Source organism: Pelophylax lessonae, assembly GCF_965119305.1.
Source record: "Pelophylax lessonae genome assembly, chromosome: 11".
NCBI lineage: Eukaryota > Metazoa > Chordata > Amphibia > Anura > Ranidae > Pelophylax > Pelophylax lessonae.
In genome coordinates, this window is record NC_138778.1 from 16,447,999 (window position 1) to 16,468,862 (window position 20,864).

General features: G+C 47.8%; 1 protein-coding gene and 1 long non-coding RNA gene across 2 annotated transcripts in view; one reads left to right on the forward strand and one right to left on the reverse strand.

The window, feature by feature from the left end:
• Positions 1-1,721: 1,721 nt before the first annotated feature.
• Positions 1,722-8,709, reverse strand: LOC309567047. The gene is made up of 3 exons (XR_014225916.1): positions 8,595-8,709; positions 5,193-5,303; positions 1,722-1,845 (listed from the first exon to the last, which is right to left on the reverse strand). It is a non-coding gene; the product is annotated as an uncharacterized lncRNA (long non-coding RNA).
• Positions 8,710-8,892: 183 nt separating this feature from the next.
• Positions 8,893-20,864, forward strand: part of TEPSIN (TEPSIN adaptor related protein complex 4 accessory protein) — a gene marked incomplete at its 3' end in the record, with an annotated part of 28,274 nt that continues 16,302 nt past the window's right edge. The window contains exons 1-5 of the mRNA XM_082271809.1: positions 8,893-9,003; positions 11,017-11,089; positions 15,656-15,747; positions 15,828-15,921; positions 18,026-18,093. Of these exons, the coding sequence (XP_082127935.1) occupies positions 8,968-9,003; positions 11,017-11,089; positions 15,656-15,747; positions 15,828-15,921; positions 18,026-18,093 (363 nt within the window). The 5' untranslated portion in view covers positions 8,893-8,967. The remainder of the gene's footprint in view (positions 9,004-11,016; positions 11,090-15,655; positions 15,748-15,827; positions 15,922-18,025; positions 18,094-20,864) is intronic.

Below are 20,864 nucleotides of genomic sequence, written 5' to 3' on the forward strand. Positions count from 1 at the left end.
CCGCTGAGAGAGAAGAATGGTCAGCTGTTGTAAACACAGCCGTCTGTCCTCCCTGGGAGGATCACAGAGCTCATGTGATCCTGCTATATAGGATCACATGTCTCTATGGCCATCTCAGAAGCCGCCACCCCCCCCCCCCCACAGTTAGAATCACTCCCCTAGGCTTACATTTAACCCCTTGATCACCCACACTTAACCCCTTCCCTGCCAGTGTCATTTTTACAGTAACAGTGCATATGTATAGCACTGATTACTGTAGTAATGTCACTGGTACCCCCAAAAGTGTCAAAAATGTCAGTCAAGGGTCCGATCTGTCCGCCGCAATGTCACAGTCCAGCAAAAAAAGAAAAAAAAAAAAAAATCGCAGATCGCCGCCATTACTCGTTAAAAAAAAAAACAACCAACAAAAATGACAAAAATCTTTCCCGTAGTTAGTAAACGCAATAACTTTTGCGCAAACCAATCAAAATACGCTTATTGCGATTTTTTTTTTTTACCAAACATATGTAGCAGAAAACAAATTGGCCAAAAAATAAAAAAATTTTGATTTTTTTACATTTTTTTGGGGGGGAATTTCATATAAAATAAATGTGAAAATAGTTATTTTTTTCAAAATTTACGCTCTTTTTTTGTTTATAGTGCATGATCAAAAAAAAACGCACAGGTGATCAAATACCACCAAAAGAAAGCTCTGTTTGTGGGAAAAAAATTACGTCAAATTTGTTTAGGTACAGCGTCACACGACCGCGCAATTGTCCGTTAAAGCCACGCAGTGCGGAATCGCAAAATTAGGCCTGGTCAGGAAGGGGGTAAAATCTTCCGGGGCTTAAGTGGTTAAAAAAAAAAAAAAAGATTTTTTTACACCAGTCCATACCCCTGATTGCCGCTACACCAATTGTATGTAAAAAAAAAAGAAAAAATTGTACATTTTTTTTTCATTTTCAAAAAAACTGACAAAAACGTTGCTTTAAAAAACTCGCCATGCTTCTTATAAAAACTTTAGACTGTCTACTTTTCAAAAAAGGGGTCATGTAGGGCAGTGGTCCTCAACCCTGGTCCTCGGGGCCCACTAACAGGCCAGGTTTGCAAGATAACTGAAATCCATCCCAGGTGATATCATTTGCTGCTCAGTGATTGCAGTACTCTAGTCTGCATCTCCCCAAGGTAATACTTAAAATCTGGCCTGTTACTGTGCCCTGAGGACCACTGTTTTAGGGGATATTTGTACTGTCCATGGCGGTTTCGGGCCTCAAGAAATTAGTCAGTACATCAGAACTGATCAATTTTCAGATATACCCTCCCTGTATATAGTTTGTGGATAGCTTTCCAATATATACACTGATTTGGGTTTTTTTATCCAAAGAAATGTAGCAGAGTACATTTGGACTTAAATTTGTGAAGAAAGTTTATTTATTTGCAAAATTTTATAACAGAAAGGAAGAAAAACGCAGTTTTTTTTTTTTCAAAATTGTCTTTTTATTTGTTTCACTAAACCAAAAAAAAAAAAAAAAACCCCAGGTTTGATTAAATACCACTACCACTAACAGAAAACTATTTGTGGGGAAAAAAAATTATTTTTTTTATGGATACAATGTTGCATGATCGTGCAATTGTTGTTCAAAATGTGACAGTGCTGAAAATTGGCCTGGGCAGGGAGAGGGTGGAAGTGCCCGGTATTGAAGCGATATTGGCAGTCAGCAGTACACAGCAGCCTGATGATCGTATATAGGCAGTAATAGGATTCATCTGTTCAGCCAATCAGGATGGAGGAAATGCAGTGGATCCAGTCCTGGGATCAGAGAAGACGGATGAGAGAAGATTTGGTCATCTTGTCTTCCTCTTTGCCTGTAATAGGAGAGATACAGAGATCTGTGAGCTCGGTCCTGTATATACCTTTGCACTAAATATAATAATCTACCTAGTTCGCCATCTAAATACCTTTTTTTTTTTTTCCCTCCCCTTCCCAGTCATGTGACCACAGAGCTCACTCTTCCTTCCTGTACGGTAGGTGGTCATGAACTCTTCCCAGCCGACAACTCCTCGGAGCTGTGCACATGATGTCACTGCTCTGTAGGACTAAATGCTTCTAATAGGGACAGGCAGACCCTGCAGCTTTCCTCATCAGAACACAGAGAGTGCACCAGGTGATTATAATGAACCCGACCCTTCCATTCAGAATCACTCTGCACAGGACATGGGGAAACAAACCGCTATTTCTTCAGAGCAACAAAAGGTAGAAATCTGCTACAAAGTTTGTTACAATCCCTGCAATGAACACACACTCACCGGCCACTTTACTATTAGGTACACCTGTTCAATTGCTTGGTAACATTTGCGTTTAGCACAGCAGAGTAGGGACTGGCCAGAGAGGGATTACTTTCACACAGTTGGCCAGTTTACCATGCATTGCAATATACCAGTGATGGCAAACCTTGGCACCCCAGATGTTTTGGAACTACATTTCCCATGATGCTCATGCACTCTGCAGTGTAGCTTAGCATCATGGGAAATGTAGTTCCAAAACATCTGGGGTGCCAAGATTCGCCATCCCTGCACTATACACTCACTGGTCACTTTATTAGGTACACCTGTTCAATTGCTTGGTAACACAAATTGCTAATCAGCCAATCACATGGCAGCAACTCAATGCATTTAGGCATCTAGACGTGGTGAAGACGACTTGCTGAACTTCAAACTGAGCATCCGAATGGGGAAGAAAGGGGATTTAAGTGACTTTGAACATGGCATGGTTGTTGGTGGCAGACGGGCTGCTCTGAGTATTTTTGGGATTTTCACACACAACCATCTCTCGGGTTTACAGAGAATGGTGGGAAAAAGAGAAAATATCCAGTGAGCGGCAGTGGTGTGGAGAAAAATACCTTTTTAGTCCCGGTTCACACAAAATAGCGATGTCAGACATCGCATGTGATTCGGGGGGGGGGAGCACCGCACTGAAAATCACATGGCTGTGCGATGCGAATTCTGCCATACAGATTGTACGGCTGAATTTGCATCAGATTCGGACAAAACACGCACAGGACCCTTTTTGGGACTGCACCAGAATTGAGGATCGCATGGGTGTTCACACCTATGCGATCCAATTAATGTCCAAACTGACAGTTCGCACCGCGATATGCAAACTGATCTGGGGGTGTCGTTAACTTTGTATTGACACCCCCAGCAATTCGCATATGGGCAGTGTGAACTGCCTGTGAGCTGAATGCGATGTGGGAACCCGCAGTGGATTCGCAGGGTTCCCGTATTGGATATGTGTGAACCGGCACTTAAGGTCAGAGAAGAATGGGTAGAGATGCTAGAAAGGCAACAGTATCTCAAATAACCACTCATTACATCCAGGGTAGGATGAACCTTGAAGCAGATGGGCTACAGCAGCAGAAGACCACACCGGGTGCCACTCCTGTCAGCTAAGAACAGGAAACTGAGGCTACAATTGGCACAGGATCACCAAAATTAGACAATAGAAGATTGGAAAAACGTTAACTGGTCTGATGAGTCTCGATTTCAGCTGCGGCATTCAGAAAGTGGGGTCAGAATTTGGCGTAAACATAAAAGAATGGATCCATTGTATTGAACACCTTGTAGAATCTATTCCATGAAGAATGACGGCAAAAGGGGGTCCAACCCGCTACTAGCAAGGTGTACCCAATAAAGTGACCGGTGGGTGTATATCACCCAGAGGGGGGAGGGGTTTTATTTCTCGACAAAACCATTACAGCCCAACTCCAGGTTTACAAAGTTTAAAATAGTTGGGCCAAGCTGACCAAATTAACCACTTAAGGACCGCCAGCTGCAGTTACACTGCGGCAGGCAGCCCCTCCTGCCCAAACCGACGTAGGTATGCGTCGGTCGCACACCTGCAGCTAGGGGGCGCCCCCACTCATCAGCGGGGACCCCGATGCGTGTGTCAGGTGGCTACGATTGCCGCCAGCCACCCGCAATCGTTCCCCACTGAGAGAGAAGGACGGTCGGCTGTTGTAAACACAGCTGACCGTTCTTCTCCCTGGAATGATCACAGAGCTCCTGTGATCCTTCTATATAGGATCACATGTCTCTGTGATCATTTCACAAGCCACACACCCCCCCCATAGTTAGAATCACTCCCCTAGGCTCACATTTAACCCCTTGATCACCCACAATGTTAACCCCTTCTCTGCCAGTATCTATTATAGTAACAGTGCATATTTATAGCACTGATTACTGTAGTAATGTCACTGGTACCCCCAAAAGTGTCAAAATGTCAGTCAGGGGTCCGATCTGTCCGCCGCAATGTCACAGTCCCGCAAAAAAAAAAAAAAAAAAAAAAAATTACTATTAATTACTAGTAAAACAGAAAAAAACAGACAAATCTTTCCCGTAGTTAGTAGACGCGATAACTTTTGCGCAAACCAATCAAAATACGCTTATTGCGATTTTTTTTTTTTTTTTTACCAAAAATATGTAGCGGAAAACAAATTGGTCTAAAATGTTACATTTTGATTTTTAATTTTTTTTGGGGAATGTTATATAGCAGAATGTGGAAATATTGTTTTTTTTTTTTCAGAATTGTCGCTTTTTTTTGTTTATAGTGCAAAAAAAATAAATAAAAAAAAAAAAAAAAAAAAAACGCAGAGGTGATCAAATACCACCAAAAGAAAACTCTGTTTGTGGGAAAAAAAGGACATCAATTTTATTTGGGTACAGCGCCGCACGACCGCGCAATTGTCCGTTAAAGTAATGCAGTGCCGAATCACAAAAAATGGCCTGCTCATTAAGGGGGAAAATCCTTCCGGTCCAGAAGTGTTTAAAATAGTTGTTTGGGCCAAGCTGACCAAACTAACTATTTCCATTACTAATTGCTTCTAGCGCTGTCAGTGCTGTGTAATATGTATACAGCCTCAGCCACATCCAGTATACAGCTCTGTGTCCTGCCAATGCTATGGAGATTTCCCATCCTGGTCCCCCAACAAAATCACTGCTCATCCATTCACAGGAAGCTTTGTAATCAGAGGAAGCCTCGTAATCATTCATAACAATACAAAGCGTCCTGTGAATGGATGAGCAGCACTCAGCCCAACTTTGTGTTCAGGGAAGGGGACCGGAAGTCTCCATCCCGCAGTGCTATATACACTGTGTGTATATATATATATATATATACACACAGCACTGACAGGAGGCTCCGGAATTCAACTTACCGCTTTGATGATGCATCGCTTTAACTCTTCAAACTCCTTTCCACAAACTCCTCTCTGCAGCTCCGCCTTCCCTGTGACTCCAGCAGACACGCACTTCCCATAGGACGCAGCCTGGAGGGAAATAATAAAATATGTGAACAACAATTTCCTGATTGTTAAATGTGACCAAAGGAGACTGGGGGGAGGGGAGACTGAGGAAATGCTTCCTCCTCCTCCTACAAAGTTACAATGTACAGTCTGATCACTGGGGGAGGGGAGACTGAGGAAACGCTTCCTCCTCTTTCTACAAAGTTACAATGTACAGTCTGATCACTGGGGGGAGGGGAGACTGAGGAAACGCTTCCTCCTCTTTCTACAAAGTTACAATGTACAGTCTGATCACTGGGGGAGGGGAGACTGAGGAAACGCTTCCTCCTCTTTCTACAAAGTTACAATGTACAGTCTGATCACTGGGGGGAGGGGAGACTGAGGAAATGCCTCCTCCTACAAAGTTACAATGTACGTCTGATCACTGGGGGAGGGGAGACTGAGGAAATACTTCCTCCTCCTCCTACAAAGTTACAATGTACAGTCTGATCACTGGGGGAGGGGAGACTGAGGAAATGCTTCCTCCTCCTCCTACAAAGTTACAATGTACAGTCTGATCACTGGGGGAGGGGAGACTGAGGAAATGCTTCCTCCTCCTCCTACAAAGTTACAATGTAGAGTCTGATCACTGGGGGAGGGGAGACTGAAGAAATACTTCCTCCTCCTCCTACAAAGTTACAATGTACAGTCTGATCACTGGGGGAGGGGAGACTGAGGAAATGCTTCCTCCTCCTTCTACAAAGTTACAATGTACAGTCTGATCACTGGGGGAGGGGAGACTGAGGAAACGCTTCCTCCTCTTTCTACAAAGTTACAATGTACAGTCTGATCACTGGGGGAGGGGAGACTGAGGAAATGCTTCCTCCTCCTCCTACAAAGTTACAATGAACAGTCTGATCACTGGGGGGAGGGGAGACTGAAGAAATACTTCCTCCTCCTCCTACAAAGTTACAATGTACAGTCTGATCACTGGGGGAGGGGAGACTGAGGAAATGCTTCCTCCTCCTCCTACAAAGTTACAATGTAGAGTCTGATCACTGGGGGAGGGGAGACTGAAGAAACGCTTCCTCCTCTTTCTACAAAGTTACAATGTACAGTCTGATCACTGGGGGAGGGGAGACTGAAGAAATACTTCCTCCTCCTTCTACAAAGTTACAATGTACAGTCTGATCCTGTGTCTCTACAAAGCAGGTAGTAGACTCCTGCCTTCCCCTAGTAAAAGCAGCACACTAAAACACTGGCTAGGCACACATTTAACCCTTTGATCACCCGTTAACCCCTTCCCAGCCAGTGTCATTAGTACAGTGATAGTGCATATTTTTGCCCGCAGTCCCACTATAAGACGCCGCCCCTCCCCCCCATTACTAGTATAAAAATTGCATTAGAATATCCCATAGTTTGTAGACACGACAACTTTTGTGCAAACCAATCATTATACGCTTATTGGGATTTTTTGGGGGTTTTTCTTTTTTAGTGCTTCTCATCTAGCAGAATAATATTGGCCTAAATTGATGAAGAAATTTAATTTTTTTTTTTTTAAATGTTTTTATTGGATGTTTGATAGCCGAAAAGTATTTTTTATTATTCGAAATTGTCCGTCATTTTTTGTTTATAGCACAAAAAAAATAAATCGCACAGGTGATCAAATACCACCAAAAGAAAGCTTTGTTTGTGGGGAAAAAAAAGGAAATCAATTTTATTTTGGCACGTTGTCGCACGACCGCGCAATTTTTTGTTAACCACTTGCCGACCGCTCACTGAGCTGGTACTGCGGCAAAGCGGCTCGTTATCGTCCAGCGATGTAGACCTACGTCACTGGACAACGCCCCCCTCTCGGCGGTGCGCGCGCGCCGCTGGAGGCGCGCTCCCGCTGTATTCAGTCACAGCGGGAGTCGGGCCAGGGGAGGAGCGGCGGTGATCACCGCAGCTCTTCCCCGATCGTCGGGGATCGAGTGTGGAAATCCGCCCACTTGTGTAAACAGAGCGGGCGGATCTCCTAAGTGACAGGCAGGGACAGATTGCAGGATTCAGCATAGCTGAACCTGCAATCTGTCCCTGTGTCACTCAGTCCCCTCCCCCCACACACGTCAGTAAGCATGAGGCATACATTAACCCCTTGATCACCAATAAAATTAACCCCTTCCCTGCCAGTGTCATTATTACAGTGACAGTGCATATATATAGCACTGATTACTATAGTAATGTCACTGGTACCCCCAAAAGTGTCAAAAATATCAGTCAGGGGTCCGATCTGTCCGCTGCAATGTCGCAGTCCCGCATAAAAATTAAAAAAAATAAAAAAAAAAAAAAATCGCAGATCGCCGCCATTACTAGTTGAAAAAATAAACAATAAAAATGACAAATCTTTCCCATAGTTAGTAAACACGATAACTTTTGCGCAAACCAATCAAAATACGCTTATTGCGATTTTTTTTTACCAAAAATATGTAGCAGAAAACAAATTACCCTAAAATGTTAAAAAAATTTTGATTTTTACATTTTTTTTTGGGGGGGGGGGGAATTTCATATAAAAAAAAATTGGATAAATATTGTTATTTTTTCAGAATTGTCGCTCTTTTTTTGTTTATAGCACAAAAATAAAAAAACTAAAATAAAAATCGCAGAGGTGATCAAATACCACCAAAAGAAAGCTCTGTTTGTGGGGGGGAAAAAAACACATCAATTTTATTTGGGTACAGCGTCGCACGACCGCGCAATTGTCCGTTAAATGAACGCAGTGCCGAATCACAAAATATGGCCTGGTCAGGAATGGGGTAAAATCTTCCGGTCTTAAAGCGGTTAAAAATACACTCATTGAGAATTTTTCTGTCAAAGACATGTAGCTAAATACATTTTGGCCCAAATATATGACAAAAATTGAATACATTGGATATTTGGTAACTTTCAAAGTAGAAAATGTCAATTTTTTTCGCAAAATTTTCGCTTTTTTTTTATTAATATCGCAAAAAATGAAAAGCGCACAGGTGATCAAATACCACCAAAAGAAAGCTCTGTTTGTGGGGAAAAAAGGACGTCAATTGTATTTGGGTACGGCGTTGCATGACCGCGCAATTGTCAGTTAAAGTTGCGCAGCGCCAAGTTGCAAAAAGTGGCCTGGGCGTAAAGCAGGAAAATCCTCCGGTGGTTTAGTGGTTAATGTAACGCAGTGTGAGCGAATTCAGATTCATCCGGAGTTTATCGGCTGGAACACACAGGAGAGGCGCTCAGACTTCACTGGCTGCATGCTTGTTGTAGGTCAGGTGACAGACCAGCAGCTCTTTATATACAGATCCCTCCCCCCCCCCGGCCGCTCACCTGAGCCCCGCACTCCGCCATCAGCCCAGACAGACCCCCGACCCTCCCCGGAGTCACCACCTTCCCCGACATCACTCTTCTATGGGCGCCGCCATGTTGCCAACCAGTACGGAAAATGCAGCCAACCATCTCCTGATTGGTGGGCCGCTGAAAGCTACGCCTACCAGGGAGGAGAAAACAGAGCAGGAAGCAAGTCCTCGATTGGTTGAGGGTGCTGGTATGAGCGTGGTGATTGGCTGAGGATGGAGACCAGTGCGTTGATTGGTTGGAGGAGAAAGACCAGGCTGGCACTCGCGGGGAGGAGACTGTGCTGTGATTGGTGGGCGGTGGCTGGCCCTGTCAGAGAGGCCACAGAGGCTGTCAAGGGAGGAGGATGGCGGTGTTGGACCGGCTGGCATTCCTTCACCAGGTACCGGGGCAGATCCGGGGGGTGGGGGGTGCCGTGTACTCTGTACGGGGTCCTACAGATATGAGGAGCGATCAGTGGGGCCCTCCATACCTCAGGGACCCTCACCAGCCTGCTGGAGCCCAACTCCACCCCAATGTCTGTCTTCTTTTTACCTTTGGAAAGGTTCAAATGTGTCAGACTTATATTTCCTGTCTGTGACCCCATTGGGGGGATTTCCTCTCACTTCCTGTCCTGGTGACACCTCTAGAGCGGTTGTCATGGTGACATAAGCCCCTCCCCCTCCTCTCTGTGTCTTATGAGAGGAGCTGGAATGTCCTCATTTCTTCCTGATGAGTCAAAATTCTGGGTCAAGAATCCGACCCGCCCGGGACCAACTCAGATCACGTTCCCAGCGATCCCTATTCCTCCCTGGTCCTCCCTACATCATATCCCAATCAGTTACCCCTTCATGCTGCTGCACACCCTATAAGAGGGCCTTAAAGGAGAACTAAACACAAGGGAGGGAGATTTTTTTTATTTTGCCATCTGTGTCCCATTGCAGAGATTTCTCATCACTTCCTGTCCCACAATAATAACAGGAAGTGAGAGGAAATCCTTCGAACTAGTGTCCCCATTGGAAGGTTTTCCCTCTATTCCTGTTCTGGTGACAACCCAAAATATGGGATATTCTTTCAAAAGTCTGACAGGGGGGTCTAATTCCTGACCCTAACACTGACCCTAACCCTGACCCTGGCACTGACCCTGGCACTAACACTGACCCTGGCACTAACACTGACCCTGGCACTAACACTGACCCTGGCACTGACACTGACCCAAACACTGGCACTGACACTGACGCTAACCCTGACCCTGGCACTAACCCTGACCCTAACCCTGACCCTAACACTGACCCTGGCACTAACACTGACACTGACCCTGGCACTGACACTGACACTGACCCTGGCACTAACACTGACACTGACCCTGGCACTAACACTGACCCTGGCACTAACACTGACCCTGGCACTAACACTGACCCTGACCCTGGCACTAACACTGACCCTGGCACTAACACTGACCCTGGCACTAACACTGACCCTGACACTAACACTGACCCTAACCCTGACCCTAATACTGACCCTGGCACTAACACTAACCCTGACCCTAACACTGACCCTAGCCCTGACCCTGGCACTAACCCTGACCCTAACACTGACCCCCAGAATTGACACTGACCCCCTAACACTGACATTGACTCACTGAAACTGATCCCCAGCACTGACACTGACTGCCCTAGCACTGACACTGACCCCCAGCACTGACACTGACTGCCCTAAAACTGACACAGACCCTCCCCGACACTGACCCCCAGCACTGACACTGACTGCCCTAACACTGACCCCCAGCGTTGACACTGACTGCCCCAGCACTGACACTGACTGCCCCAGCACTGACACTGACCCCCCAACACTGTCCCCTAGCAATGACGCTGACCCCCAACACTAACCTCAAACACTGATCCCCAATATTGACACTGACCACCAACACTAACCTCCAACACCGACCCCCCCCGATGCTGACCCCAAACACTAACACTGACCCCCAACACTGACCCTGACCCCCATGTCCTGATCAAACAATTTTTTTATTATTCTCATACTCTTCAGATACAATGTATCATTCTTTCCTCACAGAGGATACACAGGATTGATACACACAATGTACACATAGTGAATACCGGACAGCACAGCTCAGGACCCGCTCCATACTCCTACATATCGTTGTGTATTGCTGCCAGGAAGGGGTTAATCTAAAGGTGCAGTTGAGCTATAAAGTGTTCCTGTCACCTGCAGACATCTTCCCCCCCCTGCTGGAGGATTCTGGTACAGCACACAGTACAGGGATCACTGGCTGCATGGCAGGAATAAGGGAAAATCTCCCCAATGAGGATCTAACAGTCCTTTATGCAGTCCAGTTTTGGGATTCCCGTCCTATAATTCTTCTAATACTCTGTGATCTCTTCTGTCTTCCCAGCTTCCTGTGCTGCTGAAGGGGACCTCCGATGACGACACCCCCTGCCCAGGATACTTATATGAAGAGATTGCCAGTATCCTTTGTGAATTGGTCAGTGAAGTGTGTTGAGGGATCTGACATGGATCAGCGCTTGCCGAGTGGTTTCTCTCTAGAATTATCTAAAGATTAGGGTTCAGCAAAGTCCTAATTGGGGACGGGGGGGGGGGGGCAATAATAAAAGCTTTGTGTTTGATGTCAAGGTGCCTCAGTTGGATCGAAGGTTAGTGCAATGATTGTGGAAACCTGAAATCACAGCACATAGAAAAAGTGCACGGGGGTAATGAACCGACCTCTAAAGAGGAAGGGCCTCCTTCCCTGAATCCCCCCCCCCCCCCCAGTGTGCAAGGCTTCTGACAAGGGTGAGGTACTCTAGTCCAGTGGTCCTCAACTCCAGTCCTCAGGGCCCACTAACAGGCCAGATTTTAAGTATTACCTTGGGGAGATGCAGACCAGCATACTGCAATCACTGAGCAGCAAATTATATCACCTGGAATGTATTTAAGTTATCTTGCAAACCTGGCCTGTTAGTGGGCCCTGAGGACCAGGGTTGAGGACCACTGCTCTAGTCCACCAGATGTACTCCACTCCCTGGTTGGAGAAGACCCAAAGACCACAAATTCAAAATCTCTCTTTGACATCAGGACAGGCCCTGACAATCCTGCACCCTCCAAATAAGTGAAATAAATAGCGCCCTGGCCTCCTGGCTGGTATAAAAATTGCTCTGAACTAGCCAAAAAAGGCCATCCAAGAAGCCTGTGCAAGTATAGCAAAGTGACATCCCTGGTAGAACTCATTGAGGTTTCAGCACCCCTATGATGCCATCCACAGGGGGCACATCACTAGGAGCTCCTCGTGCCTCCCTGCCACTGACCAGATAAATGCAGCCCCTACCAGGAAGCCTTTAAGGAAGTCCTGCCTACAACCAGGGACTAGCCTAGGGAACCAGACAAGATCCAACCCAGGAGGAAAGGATCCCTTCCCCCAGTAGTATGTCACGGGCAGGGTCAGAGATTTAGTATCTATAGCAGTAGAGAGGCTGCCACTGACCAGCAGGATAAGTACAGAAGCAGCTGACCCTGGCAGATGACTTGGGCTCACCTGAGATGTTGACTCCAAGCACTATCCAGTCTTCACCAGAGCTCCTGATGGAGTGGATGGGTTTTTACTGTGTGTTACTACCAGGTCACTGTCCTCAGGATTGTCCCACCAGGAGGTGAGCAAGCCGGGGTCCAGTAGCAGATATAGGAGGTCTGGATCAAGCAGAAATGTAGTCAGTAAACAAGCCAAAGGTGGGTAACAAGTAGTTGCAGGTAGGGATCAAGCGGAAGTGTAGTCAGTGAACAGGTCAAAGGTCGGTAAAAAGTGGTTGTCGGCAGGGACCAAGCAGAAGTTTAGTCAATAAACAGGCCAAAGTTGGGTAAAAAGTGGTTGCAGGTAGAGATTAGGCAGAAGTGTAGTTAGTAAACAAGCCAAAGGCCGGTAACAAGTGGTTGCAGGTAAGGATCAAGCAGAAGTGCGGTCAGTAAACAAGCCAATGGTCGGTAACAAGTGGTTGCAGGTAGGGATCGAGCGGAAGCGTAGTTAGTAAACAAGCCAATGGTCATGAAACAAGTGGCTGCAGGTAAGGATCAAGCAGAAGTGTAGTTAGTAAACAGGCCAAAGGTTGGTAAAAAGTGGTTGCAGGTAGGGATCAACCAGAAGTATAGTCAGTAAACAGGCCAAAGTTGGGTAGAAAGTGGTTGCAGGTAGAGATCAAGTGAAAGTGTATTCAGTAAACAAACCAAAGGTTGGTAACAAGTGGTTGCAGGTAGGGATCAAACGGAAGTGTGGTCAGTAAACAGGCCAAAGGTTGGTAAAAAGTGGATGCAGGTAGGGATCAAGCGGCAGTGTAGTCGGTAAACAAGCCAAAGGTCGGTAACAAGTGGTTGCAGGTAGGGATCAAGCGGCAGTGTAGTCAGTAAACAAGCCAATGGTCAGTACCAAGTGGTTGCAAGTTGGGATCAATTGGAATCTTCATCGAGGAACAAGCCAAATGTTGGTAACCAGTAGTAGTGGAAATACAGATAGCAGCAGGTGTGACAGGAGTGAGATATCGGCTGGTGAGAGCACAATAATCTGGGAAACAGGAAGTGCAGAGATATGGCTTAAATAGGAAGTGCATGGGAGGAGCAAAGGGTTCAGGGTTTAATGGAAACACAAGGTTTAAAGCATGATTGTCCAGGGAGTTGTCCAGCATCTCAGGTGGCTCAGCAAGACAAGATACTGCCAGACACAACAGAGGTCGTAGGTTCAGACTTGGGTCCTGACACAGTACCTCCCTTATTACATCAATTAACCAGCCATCCCCCCCTTCGGTTCGGGCCGCCAGTATAATCTCCACCTCTAAAAAGCCACTCTCTATCATACAGGATATCCCTACAGGTCCCCGGAGTAGTCCAAGAAGAGTGCAAAAGAACAAGAACGCCACACACGTGTAACCAGTCCACTATACATTTATTAAACCTGGTTTGTCTCATCTCTCTAACCCACATATGTCAAACACAAGGCCTGCGGGCCGAATGCGGCCCTCCAGGCCTTGTCTTTTGGCCCTCACACCAAGTTTTGCAGCCAGAGCATGGCCGGAACTCCCTTCCGCCACCTCCGTCTCTCACCCTCTGCTCCCACTTCCTGCTGTCACTTGTAAATACAGAAGCCTGTATACAGCTTAGCTCCCAGATCTAACAGATTCCTGGACACACTCACAGTGGGGACAGATCTCCAGAATCTAAAAGAAAGCATGATCTCCCCACAAATACACAGGTAGTAGAGCCACTTACACAGGGAGGTGCTAAAGCCAGGTAGGTGAAAGAGATGCGAGGAAGCTTTATGGGGGGGTTGGGGGTTACAAACTCAGTGCACCCCTAAACCCTGCACTGTGTAGACAGCACACCCGACTACTGCACTCTGTACTTAACGCACCCCTGGACCCTGCACTCTGTACGTAGTGCACTCCTGAACCTTGTACTCTGTACATAGCATAGTCCTGAACTCTGCACTCTGTATGTAACACCCTCCTGAACTCTACACTCTGTACGTAGTGCACTCCTGAACCTTGTACTCTGTACATAGCATAGTCCTGAACTCTGCACTCTGTATGTAACACCCTCCTGAACTCTACACTCTGTACGTAGAGCACTCCTGAACCTTGTACTCTGTACATAGCATAGTCCTGAACTCTGCACTCTGTACGTAACACCCTCCTGAACTCTGCACTCTGTACGTAGCGCACTCCTGAACCTTGTACTCTGTACATAGCACAGTCCTGAACTCTGCACTCTGTATGTAACACCCTCCTGAACTCTACACTCTGTACGTAGTGCACTCCTGAACCTTGTACTCTGTACATAGCATAGTCCTGAACTCTGCACTTTGTATGTAACACCCTCCTGAACTCTACACTCTGTACGTAGCGCACTCCTGAACCTTTTACTCTGTACATAGCATAGTCCTGAACTCTGCACTCTGTACGTAACACCCTCCTGAACTCTGCACTCTGTACATGGCCTAGCTCTAAACTCTGCACATAATGCACTCCTGAACCTTGTACTCTGTACATAGCATAGTCCTGAACTCTGCACTCTGTATGTAACACCCTCCTGAACTCTACACTCTGTACGTAGCGCACTCCTGAACCTTGTACTCTGTACATAGCATAGTCCTGAACTCTGCACTCTGTATGTAACACCCTCCTGAACTCTGCACTCTGTACGTAGCGCACTCCTGAACCTTGTACTCTGTACATAGCACAGTCCTGAACTCTGCACTCTGTATGTAACACCCTCCTGAACTCTACACTCTGTACGTAGTGCACTCCTGAACCTTGTACTCTGTACATAGCATAGTCCTGAACTCTGCACTTTGTATGTAACACCCTCCTGAACTCTACACTCTGTACGTAGCGCACTCCTGAACCTTTTACTCTGTACATAGCATAGTCCTGAACTCTGCACTCTGTACGTAACACCCTCCTGAACTCTGCACTCTGTACATGGCCTAGCTCTAAACTCTGCACATAATGCACTCCTGAACCTTGTACTCTGTACATAGCATAGTCCTGAACTCAGCACTCTGTAGGTAACACCCTCCTGAACTCTGGACATGGCCTAGCCCTGAACTCTGCACATAATGCACTTCTGAACCTTGCATTCTGTACATAGAGCACCCCAGATACAACCGGCCCGTTGAGAGCAACCATACTGCTGATGCGGCCCGCGATGAAATTGAGTTTGACACCCCTGTAACTGGTTTATTAAACCTTAAAAGGTAAAGTCAACGTGTTTCAGGTGACAGCTTTCCCTTCATCAGGGCTTGAATGTTGATGCTGATCAGGTAAAATGCTGGACTAGCAAAGTGGCAAAAATTAGACTGGTGCCAATCTGAGAGGGGGGTTCATTTTCAGGAACTGAATGAGATAGAAGAGTGCAGATGATAAACCTGACTCTATGGTAATCCATTCTGTGATCAAAAGGTTTCCCAGATAGTAACATTGTCACCTATTGGATGAATGTCGCCGTATCTGAAAAGAATTGCTTTGTTTTGGTATCCCTAACCCGACCCCCAGGAATCTCCTACGAATCCTCCGGCAGCGGGCAGTGCCTCCTAGAATACCTGCTGAACCGCCTACAGAACAACTCCTGCCGTGTGAAGTTAAAGGTGGGTTTACCCAGAACCTCTGAAGGGGGGAGGGGACTGGGTGCTGCTTAGACTCTTCCTGAATTCTGTCTGCTCTCCAGGTGCTGAAGATTCTCCTCTATCTGTGCGCTCACAGCACCGACCCGTTCCTCCAGGATCTCCGGCGCAACGTGGCTTACATCCAGGAGGCTGCAGGTACGGCTTATTCCGCTACACTGATCTCTATATCCAAAACTAGTCCTGGAATGACACAGGCGTCTTCCTCTTTAACCACTTCTGGACCGGAAGGATTTTCCCCCTTAATGACCAGGCCCTATTTTGCAAGTCGGCACTGCATTACTTTAACGGACAATTGCACGGTCGTGCGACGCTGTACCCGAATAAAATTGATGTCCTTTTTTCCCCACAAATAGAGCTTTCCTTTGGTGGTATTTGATCACCTGTTCAATTTTTTTTTTTTGCGCTATAAACAAAAAAAGAGCGACAATTTTGAAATAAAAAAACAATATTTTTCACATTCTGCTATATAACATTCTCAAAAAAAAAAAATTAAAAAATCTAGATTTTTTTAACATTTTAGGCCAATTTGTTTTCTGCTACATATTTTTAGTAAAAAAAAAATTGCAATAAGTGTATTTTGATTGGTTTGCGCAAAAGTTATCGCGTCTACAAACTACGGGAAAGATTTATGTAATTTTTTGTTTTGTTTTTTGTTTTTTTTTTACTAGTAATGGCGGCGATCTGTGATTTTTAGCGGGACTGCGACATTGCGGCGGACAGATCGGACCCCTGACTGACATTTTTGACACTTTTGGGGGGACCAGTGACATTACTACAGTAATCAGTGCTAAAAATATTTACTGTTACTGTAATAATGACACTGGCAGGGAAGGGGTTAACCCATGGAGTGATCAAATGGTTAAGTGTGAGCCTAGGGGAGTGTTTCCTAACTGTGGGTGGGCGTGGCTTGTGAAATGATCATAGAGACATGTGTTCCTATATAGAAGGATCACAGGAGCTCTGTGATCATTCCAGGGAGAAGAACGGTCAGATGTGTTTACAACAGCCAACCGTCCTTCTCTCTCACAGTGGGGAACGATCGCGGGTGTTAGGCGGCAATCGGAACCGCCTGACCCGTGCATCGGAGTCCCCGCTGCCTAAAATCGGGCATTCACTTGCCCCCTAGCTGCAGGCGCCAGACCATCATAGGTCTACGTCAGTTCGCACAGGAGGGCCGCACTGCCGCAGTAAAAAGGCGGCGGGCGGTCGGGAAGAGGTTAAAAAATAAATGTGGTATTAAACCAGAAATGTCATATATTGCAGCTTACCAATCATTAGATTGGGCGACTGCATTCGTTTTTTTTTTTTTCCTTTGTCTTCATCTGGTGATCTGGCCAGTGACACACCTCTCTTATTAGAGCGCCCCCACTCTGGATGAAGGAGAACAGGGGGCCACTTATTAACAGCAGCATTGTGGCTCTCCTGCGTGAACCTACGTACCTGTATGTCAGCTCGTGGTCTGGGGCATGCTGCTGCTGTGATTGGACACAGCAGAAGCCAATCGGCGAGTCTGCCAGGACCCGACGATCATTCGGAAGAAAGGCAGAATGGCGGTCTGTCTATGTAAACAAGGCGGACCGCGTGTTTTGTCACAGGAAGATGGAGATCTTGTGTTTTTGCTGAGCATGGAATTTGCATGTTCTCCATGTGCTTGCATGGGTTCCCTCCAGGGAATCGGATTTCCTCCACCACTCCAAGGACATGCTGGTGGGTTGACTGGCTCGGCTCCTCTCTAAACTGGATCTTGTCTTAGGCCCCTTTCATACGATCGGACCGATCAGGTCCACCAGTCAGTTTTCCGGCGGACCTGATCGGGCCACCCATTCTCCTCTATGGTCTCTCCTCTATAAACAACAGAGCGATCCCCCGCTGAGGTAGCGGAGTCCGTCCAAACGGATCCCCACCGTGTGAAAGGGGCCTTAGACTGTAAGCCCCCATGAATGTACAATATGTAAAGTGCTGTGTAAATATGCAGCTGTGTGTGCTGAGGGGAAGGGATCAGCAAGTATCATTGCCAACTCATGTGTGGCCCTTCCTCTTCCCTGGCATGTTTCGGCTCTGTACTAGGAGACAATTCTGCTCCTGACTCCCTCTGTTGATGGTCATGTGACTAGAAGCCTAGATGTGTGGTCATGTGATACCCTTTGGAGGGGAGACTCATGTAGCTGGACAGGTTGTAATATATTGTCTGTTTTGCTGTGTTACCCCCTTTCCTTATTGATGTTCATTATCATTGCAGCTGTTAGCGGGGCTCCGGACCCTCTTCATGGTATCAGCCTGTACCAGAAAGTTCGATCCACAGCTCAGGTAAGTCCATGTCATAGGTGTGCTAGTGCGCGGAGAATGTACTACAGTGTCATTTTGGGCAGCAAATAAAACCTCAGTGAACGACCGTCTAGACCAGGGGTCTCCAAACTTTCTAAACAAAGGGCCAGTTAACGCCTCTTGCACACTGCAGCTTGAAAAAGCTCAGTACAGCTTTTTTTTTTTTTTTTAGCTAAAATGCAGTTCTGTTTGCATAGGCGCACAGTGCAATTAATTGTAATGTGCCTATACAAGAGGAGCCTGAAAATGGCGCCTGCAACGAGTGGACGCTAACCACCAGGGAGCACCCATCCAGGGGAAGGTGAGCATGCAAGCCCGAGCGGCTGCGTACAGCGATCCCGGCCCTGCCCGCACTCAGTATTAGCCCCCACCAGCTCTAGCCCCAGTCCTGCCTAGCGCCGGATACTGGACTTACCGAGGCGGCTCCAGAGGCTTCGAGCAAGATGGGAGCGGGAGTCGCAGGACGCAGCGAGAGCCGGTGAAGCCTGCGCCTGGTGCGCTGAGCACGGTGGACATCCCCCCATAGGCGTGCGCACAGGGTGTGCCTGGGCACACCCTAATCACCTAGGGCACATTAGCATTATCGCTCTGTTTGCCAGTGAGGAGATGGGAAAGATCTCCCTCGGACCTGCTCTGCCATAATAGAAGTGCCACACACTTCTATTTCACTTTGCCAGCAGGGAGAGTAATGTATCGGGGCCATATACATGTAGGCAAACACATGCATGTGTATTTAAACTTTGGGGTGCACACCCTAATGCAATAGGCTGCACACACCTATGCACCCCCCCCCCCCCTCCCCTGCAACGTGTCAGCCAGTCGGACAACGGTCAGACTTGGAGGAGGAGAGACACAGGGGGAAAGGAGTTTGGAGGAGCCGCAGCAAGGGGGAGAGTCGGACGTGTCCAACAAGACAGGAGGGTCTCGGTGATCGGAGGAGGCTGAGGAGGTGAGAGGGGTAAACCCCCCCCCCCCCCCCCCATAAAGATTGAACTGTAACGTAATGCTTTACTATGATTTATAGAGAGTGAAAAATAATAACTTCTCTATTTGCAATACCCCTATCATAATGTATGAGATGGATTTCTGCAGAAAAAAAAAAAAATGAATTGTGACTGTATCTGTAATAACGGTTGATAGCTTAGAGTATGTTGGGTGTCCAGTGCGCCCCTGTGCCTTTAAGGAGGGGTGGGCTCCCTCCAGGCTCACCTGCCCTCTGGCTATCTATTATAACGCATACCGTTAGACAGGAAAATTTGGTAGGTTGCACGCGGGTCAGTAAGTTGAGCTAGGAATTTTCTTTAGTCTTGTTTAACAGGCGTCACCCTTCCATGTGCCTCTTCCTCTTCCAAGGAGGGGTGGGCTCCCTTCAGGCTCACCTGCCCTCTGGCTATCTATTTTAATGCATGTGCTTACACTATGGAGGCTCTCAAAATTTAGAGTTGGGACTACAGATAATACTGGGGTGCTGTGAAGTGGTTGGTTGCAGGCTGGTCGGTAAATTGAGCTGGGAATTTTCTTTGGTCTTGTTTAACATGTGTTGCCCTAGTGGCGGCCCATCCATTGGGGGCGCCCCCCCTATCCATGCATCCGGCCCCACAATCTACATGCAGGGCGCCGGACGCATAGATTCCAATGGGGTTTTCTTTTTTTTTTTTTGAAGCATGTGATTAGGGCCAGAGGCTCTAATAGGCTTCAAAAAAGGGTGGGCTTGGGGCGCCGAGCACTGCGCCCTTAGCCCACCCAGTTGTGTTACAATGGCAAATGAATATTCGCTATTATCACACACAGATCCTCCTCCTGGCCAATCAGGAAGTGGGTCCTGAGACCTGTTTCCCGATTGGCTGAAAGGAGAAGCCATGCCATTGGCCGAGGAGGAGGGAGGAAACGCAGGTGACTGAGGGGAAGCCGCCAATGCTGTCGCTGCTGCCTGCCCTCCACATGGTGAATGAGCTGGCGACCCGGGGGAGGGGGTATGGTGTGGTCTGGGGGGGAGGGGGTATGGTGTGTTCTGGGGGGGAGGGGGTATGGTGTGTTCTGGGGGGGAGGGGGTATGGTGTGGTCTGGGGGGGAGGGGGTATGGTGTGTTCTGGGGGGGAGGGGTTATGGTGTGGTCTGGGGGGGAGGGGGTATGGTGTGTTCTGGGGGGGAGGGGGTATGGTGTGTTCTGGGGGGGAGGGGGTATGGTGTGGTCTGGGGGGGGGTATGGTGTGGTCTGGGGGGAGGGGGTATGGTGTGGTCTGGGGGGGGGGTATGGTGTGGTCTGGGGGAGGTGGTATGGTGTGTTCTGGGGGGGAGGGGGTATGGTGTGTTCTGGGGGGGAGGGGGTATGGTGTGTTCTGGGGGGGGAGGGGGTATGGTGTGTTCTGGGGGGGGAGGGGGTATGGTGTGTTCTGGGGGGGAGGGGGGTATGGTGTGTTCTGGGGGGGAGGGGGGTATGGTGTGTTCTGGGGGGGAGGGGGTATGGTGTGTTCTGGGGGGAGGGGGTATGGTGTGTTCTGGGGGGAGGGGGTATGGTGTGTTCTGGGGGGAGGGGGTATGGTGTGTTCTGGGGGGGGGTATGGTGTGGTCTGGGGGGGGGGGGGTATGGTGTGGTCTGGGGGGAGGGGGTATGGTGTGGTCGGGGGGGGGTATGGTGTGGTCTGGGGGAGGGGGTATGGTGTGGTCTGGGGGGGGTGTATGGTGTGTTCTGGGGGGAGGGGGTATGGTGTGGTCTGGGGGGGGGGTATGGTGTGGTCTGGGGGGAGGGGGTA